The sequence below is a fragment of the Montipora foliosa genome, chromosome 8 (genome assembly GCF_036669935.1).
Source record: "Montipora foliosa isolate CH-2021 chromosome 8, ASM3666993v2, whole genome shotgun sequence".
In the NCBI taxonomy this organism is placed as follows: domain Eukaryota; kingdom Metazoa; phylum Cnidaria; class Anthozoa; order Scleractinia; family Acroporidae; genus Montipora; species Montipora foliosa.
In genome coordinates, this window is record NC_090876.1 from 8,933,489 (window position 1) to 8,948,488 (window position 15,000).

General features: G+C 41.9%; 2 protein-coding genes, 1 long non-coding RNA gene and 1 pseudogene across 4 annotated transcripts in view; 2 read left to right on the plus strand and 2 right to left on the minus strand.

Annotated features, from left to right (window-relative positions):
- The first annotated feature begins 74 nt into the window (after nucleotides 1–74).
- On the plus strand, nucleotides 75–2,114 carry LOC137968228 (neuroligin-4, Y-linked-like; annotated as a pseudogene).
- A 3,352-nt stretch (nucleotides 2,115–5,466) lies between these two features.
- Nucleotides 5,467–7,912, minus strand: LOC138013067 (uncharacterized). 2 transcript variants are annotated; one of them, XR_011125168.1, is made up of 3 exons: nucleotides 7,805–7,912; nucleotides 6,793–6,948; nucleotides 5,467–5,815 (listed from the first exon to the last, which is right to left on the minus strand). It is a non-coding gene; the product is annotated as an uncharacterized lncRNA (long non-coding RNA). The 2 variants fall into 2 exon arrangements; XR_011125167.1 differs by lacking the exon at nucleotides 7,805–7,912 and adding an exon at nucleotides 7,051–7,354.
- On the plus strand, nucleotides 7,495–10,147 carry LOC138013062 (cuticle collagen 1-like). The gene is made up of 3 exons (XM_068860026.1): nucleotides 7,495–7,540; nucleotides 7,990–8,053; nucleotides 9,558–10,147. Exons 2-3 carry the CDS (start codon nucleotides 7,990–7,992, stop codon nucleotides 9,923–9,925), a joined length of 432 nt encoding a protein of 143 aa, XP_068716127.1. The 5' UTR covers nucleotides 7,495–7,540; the 3' UTR covers nucleotides 9,926–10,147.
- Nucleotides 10,148–13,572: 3,425 nt separating this feature from the next.
- LOC138013053 (SWI/SNF-related matrix-associated actin-dependent regulator of chromatin subfamily D member 1-like) overlaps nucleotides 13,573–15,000 on the minus strand; it is a 26,258-nt gene continuing 24,830 nt past the window's right edge. Inside the window, exon 18 of the mRNA XM_068860018.1 lies at nucleotides 13,573–13,927. Within this exon, the coding sequence (XP_068716119.1) occupies nucleotides 13,874–13,927 (54 nt within the window). The 3' untranslated portion in view covers nucleotides 13,573–13,873. The remainder of the gene's footprint in view (nucleotides 13,928–15,000) is intronic.

Below are 15,000 nucleotides of genomic sequence, written 5' to 3' on the forward strand. Positions count from 1 at the left end.
TCCCACTGAGATTTTGATAATTTTTTTTTACCAAACAGCGGGGACCCACATTCCTGACCCAAGTTAAGCTCATCATGATATTTATCAAGGTCACCATAAATGGAATTTTGGCGGCTGGGGTGAATATCTGAGTGGTTTTTAAGCAGCCAACGCTCTTTTTACTCCAAATACTATTCCTGGATGCTTGAGAAAGATTAATCCCAGGGACTTGTGATCGCAAATATCAGGATGATAGGAGTGAAAAGCTTGTTGATGGTGCTGGCGGGGGCGATTGTGGTCGGACGCTCTTCATTCGCAGTCGCAATTCCTTCTGAAAGACCAATTGTCGAAACAAGTACGGGAAGATCGTTGGAAAGACCAGGAATTTTGTTGACGAAGCAAGCGGCGGCGGGCGGCGGCATCATCAAAAACGTCAACGCGTCCTAGGGATTCCTTACGCCTCGCCGCCCGTGAACAACCTCGCTTCCGACCGCCAAATCCCCAGATGCATGGAAACCAAGAGATAATAACGCAACATCCTTTCGAAACGTTTGCGCGCAGTATCACGCACCCTATTTGAGAATCGACGCGTCTCGTTTGGCCGGAGTACGCTTGGAACAAGCATTCAAGCGAGGATTGTTTGTATTTGAATGTATTCACACCAAGAAGAAACGCACGGAATGCAAGTGAGATTTATCCAGTTATAATGTTTATTCATGGTGGTGGCTACGTGTTCGGTACGACCACTCGACACACCACGCCGGGCGAGGTCTTGCCGAGATTCGGCGTCGTCTTAGTGACGATTCAGTAATCGTCTTGGTCCGTTCGGTTTCATGACCACTGGCGACGAAGCTGCGAAAGGTAATTGGGGATGCTCGATCAAGTACACGCGTTAAAGTGGATTCAAGAGAACATAAAGGCTTTGGAGGCGATCCCAACAAGGTCACCATATTAGGGGTGAGCTCGGGTGGGGCTAGCGTCGGTTTACATATGCTGTCACCCCTGTCAAAGGGAACTTTTTTCATCATGGCCCATATATGGCAGAGCGGGTTAGAGGTGTCAACCATAGTGCGTTTCGCACAGTTCAGGAAGCTGTTAAAGAAACCCAAAACGACCTGCGAAAGAACTCGGGGCTGTGGTCACAGAGAATTCCCAGCGGAAATCGAGGGGGAAAATGTCTGCGAGCGAAGGACAACCAACGAGATTCTAAAACATTACCCCTTGAACAATTTGTGGGCCCGTGATCGATAACATTTTTCTTCATATACGACACACCTGAAACTCGTCCGGCGGTCCCCCGGTAAATTTCCTTCCCGTTCCGCTAATTGGTGGTTTCAACAGCAACGAGGGCGCGCACAACACCCCACAAACGTTCTATCCCCCGCAAGAAATCACGCCGGGCACGTGTTTCAAAGAATTCCATCGGAGAATTTGTGAAAACTTGTCACCAAGATGACACGACCGCTACATTGATAGAAGACGTGCATCGCATTCCAATCCACACCATGGAGCAAAAAGGCGAGACTCTCTCACCCTGATAGAGATGATAGTCGACATTCAGCGGTCTATCTAGTACGTTTCCGCCGCCACTCATGGAGGTATTAGGATTTCACCGTCCATACAGGCGGCCACGTTTTCCTGTATGAGTTCAGTCACAGATCGCCAGTGGAACGCACGTGCAGGAAGACATGGAAAGGAGCGTCCCAACTTGGACGACAACACACCGTACGATTTTGGCGTGGCGCCATTCTTAAATATAACTTCTCTGAAATTTTAACTGACGAGGACAAAAAACTGTCAAGCAGATTGATTATGTCGCTTTACGCGAACTTTGCAAAGAAAGGAGTGCCCACGACTTCTTCCTTGAACGGGGTGACCTGGATGAGTTTAATAAGACTCATGGATTGTACCTGACAATTCAAGGCAAACATGAGATGAGGGCGAATTTCAACCCGCGTAGAATGGCGTTTTGGAACAGCTATTACCCCAGCCTGGTGAATTTCTTGAAAAATATGCCCGACCAAATGAAGACCCTGGAAAATTCGAGTCAGCTCAATTCAGGAACGAAATCTCGGCCCCAGGTTTCTCTTGGTGTGGTCGTCACTGGCGTTCTGTTTCTCCAGGCAGCTGTTTAATTTGATTGACATGGAAAGTGTCTTGAAGAGCTGCTCATCAGCTCAGCCACAAAATTAAAGACAATCTACGTTAATTGACAAGATGAGAAACGAGGCGCCAAAAAGATTATTTCATTTATTCATCCCTCGAAAAAGACAGATGATTCAAAACAACGCTCAGTTTCAGAGGAAATTGAGAGAATTCTTAGGTGACTAATAAAAATCTTGACTAATTCTATTTAGAGTTATTCCGACGAGCGGCAACAAGCTAAAAAATTTGATGCAACAACCGCAAAAGCTACTCTCAGCTCGGTGTTCTATACAAAAATTAAATAGCTTTTTTTCGAAAAAGGAAAGCTTTAAAACTTCCCATCTTGAATATGTTAAAACGCTAACTGTATAATGTAGTGTATTTTGTATTGTACTTAGTAATACCAACCAGAAAGCACTGCCGCAATATATTTCTTTTGGAGGTGAATATGCATTTGCCACGAATATTGAGACTAAATTTAACGACAAAGCTATGACTTTAAAAACGAAAGCAGTGAAACAAAAAAGACTTATTTATTTCGATAGTAGGATTGCACAGGCAATATGGTCGAAAACGACAACAGCTGGGAAACCTGTGAGTAAAGTAAGAGAATATGGGCCAAGAAAACCAATCCACCATGTATGGTCCTCTACCAATGATAATAGAGAGATTTAGCTTTTAACGTGAAACTGAAATCTGCGTTTTGCCAAAAATCAAAGAAACTGGTCTGATTTTAGCTCCTTTTTTTGCGTGTATCTACAAATGTCGCGCAACTTCTAAAATGAGAGACAAAAGTTAGAATAACAGAATTTTCATGCTTTTATGACAAGCAAGGCCTGCCGTTTGACGTTTCCCGTTTCACGGAAACGCGATGCTAAATTTCTGTCATTTTATTACAGGGTCACGTGTGGTAAGTTATTTATGGGTGCACCGCGCCAATTGGTCCATCTCGAATCACGTCGTGCTTCGCACGCTTTCTTCTGACAGGACAAAGGTTAAAAATAGCCTCCGCACGTGCTGAAAGATTTAAAAATAGATTGAAAATGATTATCATGGAGCACAGGAATTCACCGTCTTTACGTTTTCTCTTATGTAAGTCTGTCTCTCAATAATTTCTGTAACCTGTGATCAGACGTTCTTTTCTCGTGATCGCAGGTTAGGTTTTCTGTCGTGTTACCATTCAACTATTTGACAAAAGCAAACTGTGCTAGCTTGCAAAAATTTCTTTTGGGCCACGGCCAAGTAATACAACAACAATAAATACTTATTGTAAGCGTTTTGCTTTATTGATCCTTATGAAGCTACTAAAAACGAGAATCCAGGAACCTTTTCTATTGTATGGTATTTGAATAAAGGAAAGGTATCACATACACGCAATTGTTTTGCAATATGTGGGAGAAAACTCTCTCTTCTTTAAAAAGTATGTTTCTTACGCCCTAGTGCTGGGTGGCCTGTGATATGAATTGTTTTCGTTCCCAGTACCTCTGTCCGCCGTAACTCACGGGGAAAAAAATTTGTGCAATGTTCGAAAGACTCATTAATAATTCATGACTCTATCAGCCTATCCCGTCCACTCAATTCAGTCACGTGCGCAAGCATTTAAAATCCGGAAAACACTGCAAAAGCCTTAGTTCTTTTCACGTGACGTCACGGCGGCCATGTTGGTGTACCCAACTAATCCTCCGGAAATTAGCCAATATCAAAAATACCATAACACTCTTTAATGATGAAATGATATATGAAATGGATCATATATGAACTACGGAGATGAAATCAAGTGAAGCTAACTGCGAGGATCATAGCGAGGATCATCATTGATTCATTCCTCACGGGAACATTAGAACCCACAAATGACCAGCTCCCAACGTCAGTGGCTTCATAGCGCCGCAGCGGTATCGCGAGGTCACGGGTTCAAACCCCGTTGAAATCCTGAATTTCTCAGGCTTCTCGACGCAATTGCAAAAATTGCGTTCATAACTGCGAGGATCATAGCTTCACTTGATAATACTCTTTGCTTGTCCCTCCAAAATTTGCATAAGCATTGTTTTTATTTCCTCTTGGAAACAATGCTAATGCAAAATTTTGGAGAGACAAACAAAGAGTATTATGGTATTTTTTACATTTGGTAATTGAGCTCTATTATCGTGCAAACGTTTTCTTTTGTTTCGGTGCAAAAACAAGGTTACTGAATTACGTGAGTGAAAACACTTTCTACAGAAATGGGTTTATCAACTGGATTGATGTGGTAAATTGACAACCTTAGAGAAAATCTGAAAGCTGACGTTTCGAGCGTTAGCCCTTCGTCGTTAAGGACCTACGACGTCAACTCAGAATATAGCTTTGCGCTATCCGCGATAATGCTTTGCATTATTCCATCTCGTTCACGTCCCACAACGTGGGCAAAGTATCCTAAAAATAAATCGGTACGAGCGGCTTCAGAGTGGAAATAGAAAATGAAATATTCTCTGCTGTATGCTCACGTTGTCGTCACAACATCAAATTTGGTGATTTTACGTAGTCGTTATGCAGAGGACCGCAAAAATATTTGCTAAATGCGTGCCGCACGTGCAGCACGATTATTGATGCTCCTTTAACCAATGATATCTCTCTTTTGTGGCGTTGTTGTTGACGTTGCCGTCGTCGTTTCTTAAAAGGGACAGTTTCACGCTTTTGCGCATGTCCAAGCTTTTTTTTTTGGCGCTAGTAGGACAATCCGCTAGTAGTAGCACATTTTACGGTTTCTTAATGAACCAGATGATGTTCATTAGTCACAGAGTATTAAAGGAAATGCACTGAATGACTGTGGTCCAAATTTGGTGGAAGATACTGCCGGTTTACACAGAAAATATCAAATTTAGTTTTCACCACCGAATTTATTGTACGGGTCGAACATTTTATGCGATGCACGAGTTATTGATTCGCATGCAGTAAGTTCATAACACAAAGGAAATGATTGCAAAAGTAATTACACTGAGCAACTCCACTTCTATGGCATAGTTTCCGTTTCCTGCATCAGTACTTTCGATTGTTTTAATAACAATGGAATTAAATGGGCTGACGTGACAGCCCCCCGTGACATATTTTTGCTCAGACGAAGGGCTAATGTTCGAAACGTCAGCTTTCAAATTTGTTTACGGTGGTCAGCTTACCATATCAACTCAGCTAATAAACCCATATCTGTTTTTCACTTTCCCGGCGACGCAGTGGTTTTTTTTAAATACAAATTTCATTCTCGATGGTATTATTCAAATTAAAAAAAAAAGACAACGGGGATAACGTTTCATAAAATAGATTCTACAGAGTTGAAATAGCTATATATTTACCAAACAGGTCCGCTTTGAAACGGCATTTTATAACAATTTATTTTCTTCTTTATTACGCACCCTAAGGTTCACGAAAAGTTCACTTTGAAGGAACTATTTGGGCAGTTTCAAGTCCACAAAATAAATCAGCGATACCTGTAACTGCTTAAATTGACTATCACAGATTTAATTAACACTCTATCATACCAATGCGAGAAACGAAAATCTTGTAATAAACACATGACAGAACTCGAACAAAAACTTTGATCTTCGTACGAAACGGCATCACTACGAATTGAAACTCGGATATCTTCGGAAAGCTTCACAAGTCTTCGGATGTCGTCGGGATTCTTCGTTTTGTTTCCGAAGATGTAAGATACAGCATTTTACTGTAAAAAAAAAAAAAAACCTAAGAAAGTGCACAAATATTCAAATGTTGGTGAAGTTGAGCACTGCCGGCACCCCTCAGTCTTGTCCTGTCTGTTTATGCATGCGATGCAAGGTTTCGAATCCCTTTCAATCCATACCATACGATGTAATTAGTGTCGTTTGTCGATGGTCGGGTTCCTATACTTGTTCGCAGCCATCGATCCCGATCATTCCAAGACAATCTCGGATTGTGTTACACGAAGTTTTCCGCGGTCGTGAGCAACAACAACTTCGGTTGAACTGTTTAGGTTTGAAAGCAAGTCTTACCCGGTGCTGTGTTTTGAGAAAACCTTAAGTTAAAAACTTCAACTTCAAACTCAGAGTTACTCAATCGTGGTGCAAAAAGCAAACAATTTGCAACTGACGCCGAGCAGCGCGGCGACAACCTGCAGTTCTCCGTTACGGGACTATCACTACTTCCAGGGACCCGTTTCTCGAAAGTCCCGAAACTTTACTGGCCACTTTCGGGTGTCACAATTTCCTCCATATCTCAAGAACGGAGAGGATTCGAGTCGTCAAACTTCACAGTCAGTTTCCTTTTTGTTACCTTGAAAAAATGTTAAAATGTCGGCCTTCCTGGACAAGCGGTTGGCAGGTTCACAAATGGCTTTTAGGGCCCAAAAAGTTTTCGGGACTTTCGAGAAACGGGCCCCAGGTGTCATTTATCTGGTACTCCTGAAACCATCTACTTGGTTTGTAGATTTTTATACACAAACTTGACTAAAAAGGATGCACGTTTTCACAAACATTATAGGCATGAGCGAATAACAGCGAACATCAATATCTGACACTTCAACACAAGATTTCAAGTAAGCGTTAAATTAAATAAACGCTTTGTTTGAGTCAACGTTCAGTGTGGTTTATTCACAATGATTGTCAATGACTGAAGATGTCGGACCCCTTCCGATACCCAAACCATTGAAAGCGCTGCTCTTACCACATAAAACGCCGAAGCCATTTCTTTACAGTTGTTCACGGAAAGAGGTTATGCGAGATTGCCGTTTTCTTTGTCAGTCTAGAGCAAGCGCAGTCTCCAGCGGAGGTCCCGATGACAGTCCCCGTAAGAAAAACGTTTTTATAACATTTTCTTCAGCTGGAACGAAAAGAACGCAGAATCACTGAAGTGAAAATTGTCACAACCGGTTGTTGGGCCGACTTAGCGATGCATCACAGAGCAACATAAAAGGGCACTTGCCTTGTTGTTTGTAAGATAATGGTGCCAGTTATATCGCACCTGCAGGGATGGAATCGAAACAAACCGTCCGAACAAAGAATCGGGACTTTCACGATTCGCTGACTTTTTACTACTTAAATAATTCAGATACGACAGGTTTATTTTTGTAGGTGAAAAAAGATTCCCTTTCTAGGGATAAATTTGAAAGGGGTATGTCACAACAACTTAGTCTTACACCAGATCCCGCAAAGATAAATCCGAGACATTTCGTCGGTGAATTTTGGCGCAATTTGTTTTTGGCGTCTACTCCTCCGAACTGAGGTAAAGCGCATGCGCCAATGTTTTAACCGCAATAGATTCTTCACCAATGAACAAAAGATACGAGAACAATAAAGACCTTGAACCGTGCTATTACACGTACCATATAGTGTTTAATTAATGACTTTAACATATAAATTGGAAAACAACTCTTTTCAAGCACATTTCAACGATCTCTTAGCTGGGACCAGAGGTATGAGAAATCGACTTTTTTTTTTAATAACTCCAAGAATTTATCCTCTTTTAAGTTCTAATCTTCATTACATCAAAAAGTGACTTAACGTTTTGCTACAGAAAGCTTCCCCTTTAAGAATATATATCTTTAGTATAAACGCACGCAAACAAATGTTTACTTCTTCAACTATCGATTCAAGAGTTAACATAGAGGGCTGACTTTTAGCTATATGAACTTCGATTTTCAGATTTCACAAATAAATTAAGAGAATATTTTACTTACCATATAGATAATCACGAAAAAGCGCAATTTTTCTTGCCTATACAGGAAAAAGTGCATTGAAGACCTTTTTAAATAAATCCTATTTCACATATCTGTACAAGTAATTCCACCCGTAGCACGGTCAGTGATAGAGGGATGGAGATGGCGGATACTCACTCGTCAATCAAACTTTTTTTTTTCCACAGATGGCTTCTAAGCTAATTTTAGGGTGCCTAGCACTCATGGTTGCTTCAACCTATGCGAGATCAAGTAAGTCATTCTCTCTTTCTAATTTTAATAAAAATTTAATCGCAGTAAATACCAACACAGTTAAAGAAACCAAAGATCTTGTCGAAGATCTTTAAAACAACTCCAATGGACTGGGCGTTGATTCTTCAACAGCCCTGGGCCTTCCTATATTTTTTAAGTTATGGCTTTAAACTTAAAGTCGTCATTGAGTACCACAAAAGTTTTTTTAAATAAAAGGAAAAAAATTGAAAAGTTTAAGTTTAACTTAACTTAAGAAGCTACTAAAGCGTTGAATCTCTGTCTGTAATGAATAATTGATTCTACCGACTGATTTCTCTAAATAAGACTGCGTCCAAACGATCAAACCTACATTGTTTATTTTACGCTGATCACTCGAGCGCACGGTCAAAAATTCGTAAAACCGATGAAATCATCAACCAAAATCCTCACTTATCCAAAGCAATACCAACTTTTTGTCAATATTTGTTGGAAAAGTACAAAAATGATAGACGAGGAATTGCCACCAAAGGTTAAATCTATCAATCGTCCAAAGTTAATAGGACTGAACAATTCTGAGCGTTTTTCGAAGGCAACTTTCTCCGCCAATCAAACACAGCTTTAATTTGCGGATTCGGAAAATTATTACTGGTCGAGTTTTCACAAAACAACGGGTTCCTGCATAGAAACCTGCAAGATTGCTGAGAAAAAGTTGAAAACACGTATTTGTTATCTATAATTTATCTTTACGTGCCAATGGGTACGGGAGAGCGTGAAAAGTAGTTTTCTTTGATCAGGAGCTAACAATAGGAATTTCTTAAGAACAGATGCTTTGACACAAAGAATTTCTGGTTCCATTGAAAAAAAGATTAATTTCACAGTAGAAAACACAATTCGCCTCTCAAGAGGAAACGTGGACGACCAAAGTTCTAAAGTGAAGTTGCAGAAAGCGAAGTTACTTCCGGTTTGCAAGAAACACCAGTTAAATTCACAAACTGCTCGAATTTGTATAAAGCATTGACAAAATTATTGACATGATAGTAATGGAGAGTGTTGATTTCAGCTTCTATTATGGAAGTAATAAAATCACAACTATTTATAAAATTATAATTATCACCGTAGCCTTGGGGAATATTGATATATTGATTTTGAATAAGAGAATAAAACGTTAAACGCTTCGAACGTTTTGATACCTTCGCCCGCGTTTTGGTAGCACGGCAGCGCCGCCTTCGTTTTTCAAATGGTCCGCAGACGTAACAGAAGGAGGATGTGCGTTTGTGAAAACAGTAGTCTCTTAAAATGTTCTAAGACAAGATTTTATGAGTGGAGACAGCTTCGTTGGTGGAATGCAAAGTGAATTATGACACACAACATCGACCCGACTTATAATTTTAATGACATCAACAGTTATAAATTTAATGAAATCAAAGATTAGCCATGGCACAGTAAACTGTAGTTTTCCTTTTTGGCTCTCTTTCTCGATCATTGCCTAGTTGTAAAAACTGAAACCTGCTTTTATTTTCCGCAGCGTACAAAAGAAACGCCAACCCCTGTCCCCCTGGATGTCCCGGAAGTTGTGCGCCCGCGTGTGCTGTGTCGTGCTGTCTTCCTCCACCACCCGCTCCACCACCGCCTCCACCCCCACCCCCACCACCACCAGAGCCCGCTAAGCCCGGACCCCCAGGACCCTCTGGAAGAATGGGACCACCCGGACCAGTTGGACCCATCGGACCAATGGGAGAGGCCGGACCTCCAGGACCTCCCGGACCACAAGGACCCCCAGGACCACCCGGAGAACCCGCTCCTCCTCCACCACCACCCCCACCGTGTCCACCTGTCTGCGCCCACACATGCGTCTCGTCCTGTCCGACCCAGTGCTGCTCTGGCAGAAAGTAAACGACCACGTGAGCATGTGGATAGCATTAGCGCGATATTAAGAAATTATTCCATCTTTAGCGTTCGTAAAGTACTTTTTCAGTGGATTTTTTTGTTGTATTACTTTGTACAAATGAGATAGGAGACGAAGGACAGCGAATTGCCGAAGGTTCATTCGTAGGCGTGTGTACACGTGAGGAATATTCAAATAAAAAAAATATTTGCTTTGTTTGATTAAAACAATGTCCAATTTTTAAAGAGAGAGGGGCTAGCTATTTGGTCTCAAAAAGAAAGTTACTTTTAAAAGAAAACAGTTTTCACTTGCTACAGATCGATATCGATTTCGCTGTATGCGCCTCGTCGTTGCAATAGACTCAAAAGAGGCTCGAAGAGCGAAAGATGAATCGAATTTCGTCCGCCATCTTGGATGCATGTTCCAATCTGGACTGGAAACGACGTCATGTGACGTCATTTACGTCACCCTTTTGTCGTTTTCGTCAGCGCTCATGAGTGTTTTTGCAAAGCGGACTCACCTCCTGTGTGTGTAATCACTTTTTGGCTTGGTAACATTCTTTCCAACGCTTTAACGTAAAATCCATTGCCGTCTTATTTCGATAAGCTTTTTGCTAAACGAATCCTCAAGCCAGGCATAAGACTTAGACACAACCCTTTTGGCGTTAAACTATCGGCGGCAAAGTTGCTGTCAAGTTGCTGTTTAAGCCAATCCTTCGGAAACTGAAGTCTGTTGCACTGCAACATATTTTTTAGACTCGGGGGCAGATCACGTGTTCAAAAGCCAAAAAGAAAGCATAAGCTAATGACGTAACTGTGGTCACATCGGAGTTTCCAACACGCGGAGAGACGCCGCTTAAGATGGTTTACTACAATTTTTCGAAGAAAAAGATCAAGATTTTGAAATCGGAAAAGTAACGCAAAATGATGTCTCTTCTAAAGTGTTAGTCACTGTAATTGATGTAAAATGTAACTAATCCAAACGAATACATGCAAATCAGGGAAAAATGCTAAACTCTGGAGTGGGAACTGGAAACTAAACATTCTCAAAACCTACAAGGGCCGTAAGACCAGGGTTAAAATTTTGGGGATTAGTAACCAATATGAAAACGAAACCGTCAACATTTTTTTAAAAAGATCTATCCGACAGTTTTTCAGTTACCATCAAAGTAGACGAAAATAGACGTTTTTGGCATTTGCAAAAAACCGTCTGACAGATTTTACTATTACTATACGTGATTATTTTTTCTCACTAAGGAAATCCCAATTTTCAGGTTGGGTCGTACGGCTAGTTTTTAGGAAACAATCTTTGAAATGTCTAGTTTCCAAGGAGCTCGGTCACTATATTTAGCGTTTTCCCCTGATTTGCATTTATTTGTCAGGTAAAATTAAATTTGACATCAATTACAGTGACTGACACTTCAGAATAGGCATCATTGTGCTTTAATTTCACAGATTTCCAAATCTTGAGTTTTTTTTTCCTTCGGAAAGCTGTAGTAAGCCATCTTAAGTTGGTGTCTAAAAGTGGAGCTCTGTTATTAGAAAAACTATTTAGAATATTAGCATCAGTCGAGCCGCACGACTGTCGAATCATTCATATTTTGTCACGCAATCGAGAAAAAAGGCCGAGGGTGGCTGAGGGAAGGGGGAGCGATCGTTACTGTTGCCTCTGGCGGCAGTTTCTCTAGATGGCGTGACAACACACGATTGAAAAAAGGAATTGCTAGCAGTCTAGAAACTATTTCTGTGTACCGGCTATTAAAGACAAGATCGCTGATCAAATGGGAGAGCGCTTACAATCGGTGAAAAACGAAATGAACGCGTCTGCAATGGATGGTGGGAATTGGAGCTTCACGAGACTGAGCGCACGCGCACTCTATTCGCAGGAGGATAGTACAATTTACATACGAAAGCTATGCGACCAAATAATTTGGTCTCGATAGTTAAAGGACGCCATCACGAGAAAACACTTATGAGTATCCAAAACATGCCTTCGGTCTATAAGGAATCGGTCTATTCAAACTGAAAATTTTCCAAAAGGCTTAGGGTGCATTCTTTTGGGAGAATACTGGCTATTCTCATTCCGGATTAGGGACAACAGAATTCATGGAATATCAACTCACAGAAGAACGCATATTCTAAAAACGGAATACTATTAGCGAAGGTGACCTGGGAACTATTATCTGTGGATGCCCCATTCCAAGGTTTCCCGAAAGTTTGGAACATGAAATGTCGAAATATGACCGTAAGTATCATTTTTTTGCCGGTTTCCTCGATTTTCCGGTTCGCTTCATTTGCTCAAAACCTTAAGGGGGAAGATGACGAAGAATTTTTTGTACTTGTGTGTACTTTGCGTAGTGCAGGAGGGCGGCGTAAATATGCTCGGATACAAGGGTTTGTCGAGGACACCAATTAATGCCAACGTCATTTCTTTTGGCCCAGGCAAAGGCGCGTTTTTTAAAAAAACACAAACTGATAGCTCTTCGTGTTCTAGCACCGGGAAAGAAACAGAACAGAGGTCAAGCATACCCGTATCTATGGTATACATTTTGGATCGCTATTCCATTCAAATCTTTATAATTTTCAAGCTGCCTGCGGGCGACCGGCCGGCCGCGTATCATTTCCCGCCAAAACTTTCCCAAAAGAACGCATGTTCTGCCTATTCCGGGTGACCCGTATTCCGGTCATTCCATTCATTCTGCTATCAGGAGCAGAATGAATGGAATAGTATTCCGTTCATTCCGAAAGCGGAACAGGTCCCAAAAGAACACGCATACCGTCTTTTCCGTGTCTTCTTATTCCGGAATAGTACCAAAAGAACGCGCCCTTGGTTAAACAGCTTGCAGGCAAAGGTGCCTTTCGCCAGGCGTCTTATCAAGGCGCAGTTTTAAAGGAAACGGGGTTACCATCATACCTTCGGGTAACAAGGTAGGCGCTCTATTTTCGGCAAAGTACGCCCTGCTAAAACCATGTCACTATTAACTGCAATCTTCTCAAGGGCTTTACATTCCCTTCCACTGTGCGAAAATGGGACTGTACGCACGAGATGTGACAAACGTCTCCCACCAATGTGGCCCGGGTTCGATTCCGGTCTCGTGGCCATATGTGGGTTAACTTTGTTGCTGGTTATTTACTCTGCTCCGAGGGGTCACCTCGCAGCTCTTACAAGGTCTCACCTGATTGGAGACCACCCTAACCCTTAACAAAAGAACAAATAACAGAAACAATGGACCCTAGGCCTAAAACAAAAGGGCTGCAACTCTATCCTCTAGGGTCCATTGTTTCTGTTATTTGTTCTTTTGTTAAACCTCAAGGGTGGTCTCCAATCAGGTGAGACCTTGTAGGAGCTGCGAGGCTACCACCGGCTCCGAGAGGTTTCTCTCCTCAAAAACCAACATTCCTAAATTCCAATTCCATCGGATGCACGATCTCCCTGAAAACCACTTTCGGATGAGAGGAGCTTCCTGGGTAAATATATCAAGGTTACTATTTATGGCTCGATGACTCTATCTCATTGAGAAAGGTACACCGTTGAAAATACTTAAGGGTTATAGCGGCGAGTAAAAGAACTCAAGCCTTTTTCGTACGTGACACACCAAGACCATTTACTGTATTGAACTAAAGTCTGTGCACGAATTAAATAAAACTCCATAAAATTTAAATCCAATTTTTTTACTGGTTGTAGACAAAGATACAAATCAAAAGAGAAGAGCCGTGTAGAGCAGCCGTTGTGTTCCGTTCAGAGAGCCACAAAATGAACGACTGAGCAAAGTTGTTGGCCGACACGAACGGAAAGATGTCACTACAAAAGGTACAACGCAAGTTTCTCCAATTTTGTGCCCTTCTTCTGGCTTCCCGGTGCGCGGTTCTTTTATGACACGAGTCACGGGATCACTCGTATCAGGTGACCGCCACGGGGACATCGTTTCCCAATCAAGACTAATTCTTATCTGCAACTTATGTTCCTCTGATTCCCAGGGCTTGTTCAAGCTCTGCTCGCTTCTGTTGAACCTAGAACATACACAAAAACCTCGAGTTAATTAAACTTCATACAAATCAAACGTTAGTTGATGTTGTTGCAGTTCCGGAAACGGGGGCAGTGTGCAGGCCAGTTACCACGGCTGCTTTGACATCGGTGTCATCGCGCTAGGAGGGTAAGTTCCTTATGTATCCCCCATATATAGTGTATCCCTCCCGCAGTCCTCACGGCACTTCAGAAGAGAAGTCTTATTTGCATTCACCCTGTTGGACTCGATCTGCAAATATTCCAAGGCAATTACCTCCTTTCTAAACTGAGGCTTCATCTAAAAGGGTTCTGGCTGTATCCCATATACCTTTAATTTTTCGCAGATATCCCGTATCCCTCCAACCCGTTACGGGGTCTCCATGCTCGTTCCAGGCAATCCGTGAAAATACAAACATAGGATCACTATGCACATATTTCAGGTCCATGTTCACCCAAAAGACATTGCGGGCTGCTTTGAATTTCGCACAGACGAAAAATCCGAAAATCATCCAATCAAAACGCTGGAACTATTTCAAAACAACAACAAGAGCGCGCAATGTCCTTTGAATGAACATGGGGCTTTAAAACGGCTCTCGTGATTGGTTCAGGAAAGAAAAAGCATCAGAAATTGCATAACAGAAACAATGCAGACTAATGCATCCTACAGTGGTCCAGTGAAATTAGAGCGGGTTGTAAAGAGCTGTGTGGTATAATAAATAATAGTAATAGTCTTTAATCTGTTATTAGGAAGCCTTCAATCATGTAAGTGATTTTCAGAGAGGTCCTAAGGACCACTGCTCCTAAGCCAGATGAAATCTGCTGGGAGTCGAGTATTCATGAGGGAGGAAAACCGGAGCGCCCGGAGAAAAACCCTCGGGTCAGGTTAAGATCGTCTGAACTGAACCCACATGAATACGTAACTAACCACTCCCCTAGGGGCTTTTCAGGGCCAACGTACAACAACTTTGTGGGACTTTACCAGACGGCTTTATGGCGCAAGTGACAGCTGTGCAGTTTACAATCTTAACTGAATAACGGGTATATTTCACGGGAGCCCCCAGAACAGAATGAATGAGAG

Bases quoted from the DNA above. Each gene is read 5' to 3' on its own strand.
- LOC138013062 (XM_068860026.1), top strand. From the start codon at position 7,990: ATGGCTTCTAAGCTAATTTTAGGGTGCCTAGCACTCATGGTTGCTTCA. The intron at 8,054-9,557 runs GTAAGTCATTCT...TATTTTCCGCAG, and splicing joins TTCAACCTATGCGAGATCAA to CGTACAAAAGAAACGCCAAC.